Source organism: Echinops telfairi, unplaced genomic scaffold (assembly GCF_000313985.2).
Source record: "Echinops telfairi isolate 266 unplaced genomic scaffold, ASM31398v2 ScPeMD7_2;HRSCAF=8, whole genome shotgun sequence".
Classification (NCBI taxonomy): Eukaryota; Metazoa; Chordata; class Mammalia; order Afrosoricida; family Tenrecidae; genus Echinops; species Echinops telfairi.
The window spans coordinates 64,442,902-64,446,010 of NW_022103898.1; the positions used below are offsets into that span (position 1 = coordinate 64,442,902).

General features: G+C 36.1%; 1 protein-coding gene across 2 annotated transcripts in view; it reads left to right on the plus strand.

Moving 5' to 3' along the window:
• MDM1 (Mdm1 nuclear protein) overlaps positions 1 to 1,905 on the plus strand; it is a 34,317-nt gene extending 32,412 nt beyond the window's left edge. For both annotated transcript variants that reach the window (XM_045290971.1, XM_045290967.1), the window contains one exon: positions 1,138 to 1,905. In XM_045290971.1, the coding sequence (XP_045146906.1) occupies positions 1,138 to 1,247 (110 nt within the window). In that variant the 3' untranslated portion in view covers positions 1,248 to 1,905. The remainder of the gene's footprint in view (positions 1 to 1,137) is intronic.
• Positions 1,906 to 3,109: the final 1,204 nt, after the last annotated feature.

Below are 3,109 nucleotides of genomic sequence, written 5' to 3' on the forward strand. Positions count from 1 at the left end.
AATCTTATCAAGGGCATATTGGTTACGTTGGAACAGCCATCCCTGGAAGAAAAACAGGGCTTTCTACTTCTGTAAAGAGTTACAGAGTCATGGAAACCCACGAGGCGGGTTTATGTCCTACGAGGTTAGGTTGCCACGAGTCAGAATTGACTTGGTACCAGTGGGTTTGGTTTATTTTTTTTGGTAGCGAGATTGGGACATTTTTAAAGATCTCACTGAGGCAAAGGACAATTTATGTTTTGAAATACCAGTGTCTGGCAACTTTGAATCCAGTTCTGTTTTTCTTTTAACGGAGACACAGTGTTTGCAGATACGCTTACCTTGCTTCTCTAGAAAGAGGGCTTTTAGTAATAAGGAAGCTGTTTTGTTGATTCTGACTCGTACTGACCTATAAGACACCGTGGAAGTCCTTAGCAGGGCTTCTAAGGCTGTAACCTTTTCAGAAATAGATTGCCCCATTTTCTCCTGTAGCATGACAGGAGAAACCCTGACCTTTTTGTTACCTTAACACACTCCACTACCAGGGCGCTTCATAATGAAGAGAGCATATGAAAAGAAATCATTTTCCTATTCAGTGGGATTGTTTTAGGAATGTGATCCAAGTACTGTGGCATTTTTTTTTTTTTTTTAATGAGACTGTTCTCAGAAAAGCAGCCCTGGTGGCATAGTGGGTTGGGCTGCTCACCACCAGGTCAGCAGTTCTAACCTGTCCCCCGCTGTGCAGAGAGAAAGAGCGACAGTTCCACTCTGCCTTCTAGGGTCCCTGTGAGTCAGAATCCACTCAATGGCGGTGAGTGCTCTCAGAAAATCTGTACTTTTTAAGTAGAATAAGACAGTATGATGATAAACTATTTTAAAATAGAACTGGGATCAGAAGCCATGTGTTTCAAATAACGTCATTGTGGGCTCTCAGGGAAGAGAAAAAAGGTTCGTTTAACATTAAAATACTTGATTTCTAAGTATGATAAACTGTATGACACAGAAAATGTTAACATCTTACACTTTGATTGATTATGGAGTCTCTGAAAGACCCAAATTGATAATCTGAAACTTTAACATTTTGTTAATGTTATGCCATGTTATTTATATACTCGATATTTTTTGCACTGATGTAATTTTGGAATTCTTTCTTTATAGATGACAGATTGTCTGAGATTTCTGCTCTCTCTGCAGCTTCTAGTCTCCGTGCTTTCCAAACGCTGGCACGAGCTCAGGAAAGGAAGGAGAACTTCTGGGGCAAAACATAATTAAAGACATGGCATTGGTATAATTGGTCATTATTGCTTGCTGTATTACTATTTTTCAAGTGTTTGGGTATTTTCTAACATTCCCTCCTTATCAAGAATGATTTTATTTTTCAATAGTCAACAATTTACTTGGAAAATTCTTACACAGATTATGCAATTTAACTTCTAAAGAATTCTTTTTACATCTATCCCAAAGTTCCAAGAAGAGAGGGTTACACTATTCTTCACATTTTCTAACTTGTTTATTAGGTCTTTGGGATAGTTATTAGAATTGGGAATATTCTACTTATCTAGGGAAAAAAAGCTAAAAGGATGAACAGTGAAATAAAAATTAAGATCTAAATTTGAAGTATATATTCTGTTATGATTGGTTATGTGTTTCTTCATAAATTTAAACATTATAAAAACGAGTTTGTTGTTCTTTTATAGCTAAAGGATCTATAGTTTTAATACCTTCTCTGTGTGATTGTAGTATTATTTAAGATAATTGTACTGTAGATTGAAAATATTAGCTGTATATATTTTTATTTATGTAATAAAGTTTGCTGAGAGAATATGTATATTTTTGATCCATGTGTGTATTCTATTTGTACAAGAACTTTGGCTTACATTTGAATAATGTCTGAATTTGAAAAATTATTTGTACAATGGAATTAAAAATTTGTAGACATTTTGAAATAAAAATTAATCAAGTGTATTTGCCTTCTCCAGAATGTTATTAAATTGAGCAAATACTTTTAGTAGTAATTGAAAGTTAAAATTTCAAAGTACAAAGGTTTGTTCACAATATTTTTGCACAAATATGAGATAATTTGGACTTTCAAGGCTGGCTTTTATTTCCCCCTCAACACATAATGTTGAACTCTTCATTTATAAAGCATGCTATCATAAATTACATTAAGTTTAACACCTCAGAAAATATAGATTTCATAAAATACTGTAAAATATTTACATAGGAGATACTGAAGATTAAATGCACCAATGGTTAGAAAACAAGGGAACTATATCTTCTAAAGTGTTTAATTTGGTCAAAAGTAATTCTACAATCAATTTACAATGAGGTTTTAATGATTTTAAGTTCTGTGAAATTGAAAGGAACTGCGAGCATTTAACTACAGCCATACCTTGGAGAGAATTGTGGGTTCAGTTCCAGGTGACCGCAATAAAGTGAGACACGTGAACTTTTTTGTCTCCCAGTGCATATAAAAGCTACTGCTGCTCATGATTATGGGGTTTATTATGGAAGTTAACAAGTTAGATTACAATTCGGATGAAAAATGCGCAGGATCGGGACATGTTAGAAAGCTCCTTTAGGACCATGTACAGACTGGACCAGGACATGTAAGTTTAGCTTTTGTATGCACTGGGAGACATGTACATAGGTATCGGCAAGCAATAAAGCTCACGACACATGGAACCCAGGCACAGGAATGGGAATAATGATACCAAAAAAGTCGGAAGAAGGGAACGGATCACAATGAATGGCACATAAGCACACTCCTCATTCAGGAAGAACAACAGAAACCAGAGGGGAGGGAGACTGGTCTGTGGGGGATATGAAAATAAAAACAATCTATAATCGAGGGGCCACGGGGGGAGGAGGGGAGAAAAGAGCCAATCCCAAGGGCTTAATGGAAAGTAAATGTCAAGAAAAGAACGATGGCATATGTACAAATATGTCTGATACAATTGATATATGGATTGTAACAGTTGTAAGAGCCCCCAATAAAATAATCTTAAAAAAAAAAGCTACACTTGCATGGTACTCCCTGAGGTGCACAACAGCAACATGAAACGTGATATGAGGATTACCAGATATGCGGTGAGCATGTGCTGCTGGAAGCGTGACGTCCATCGACCTG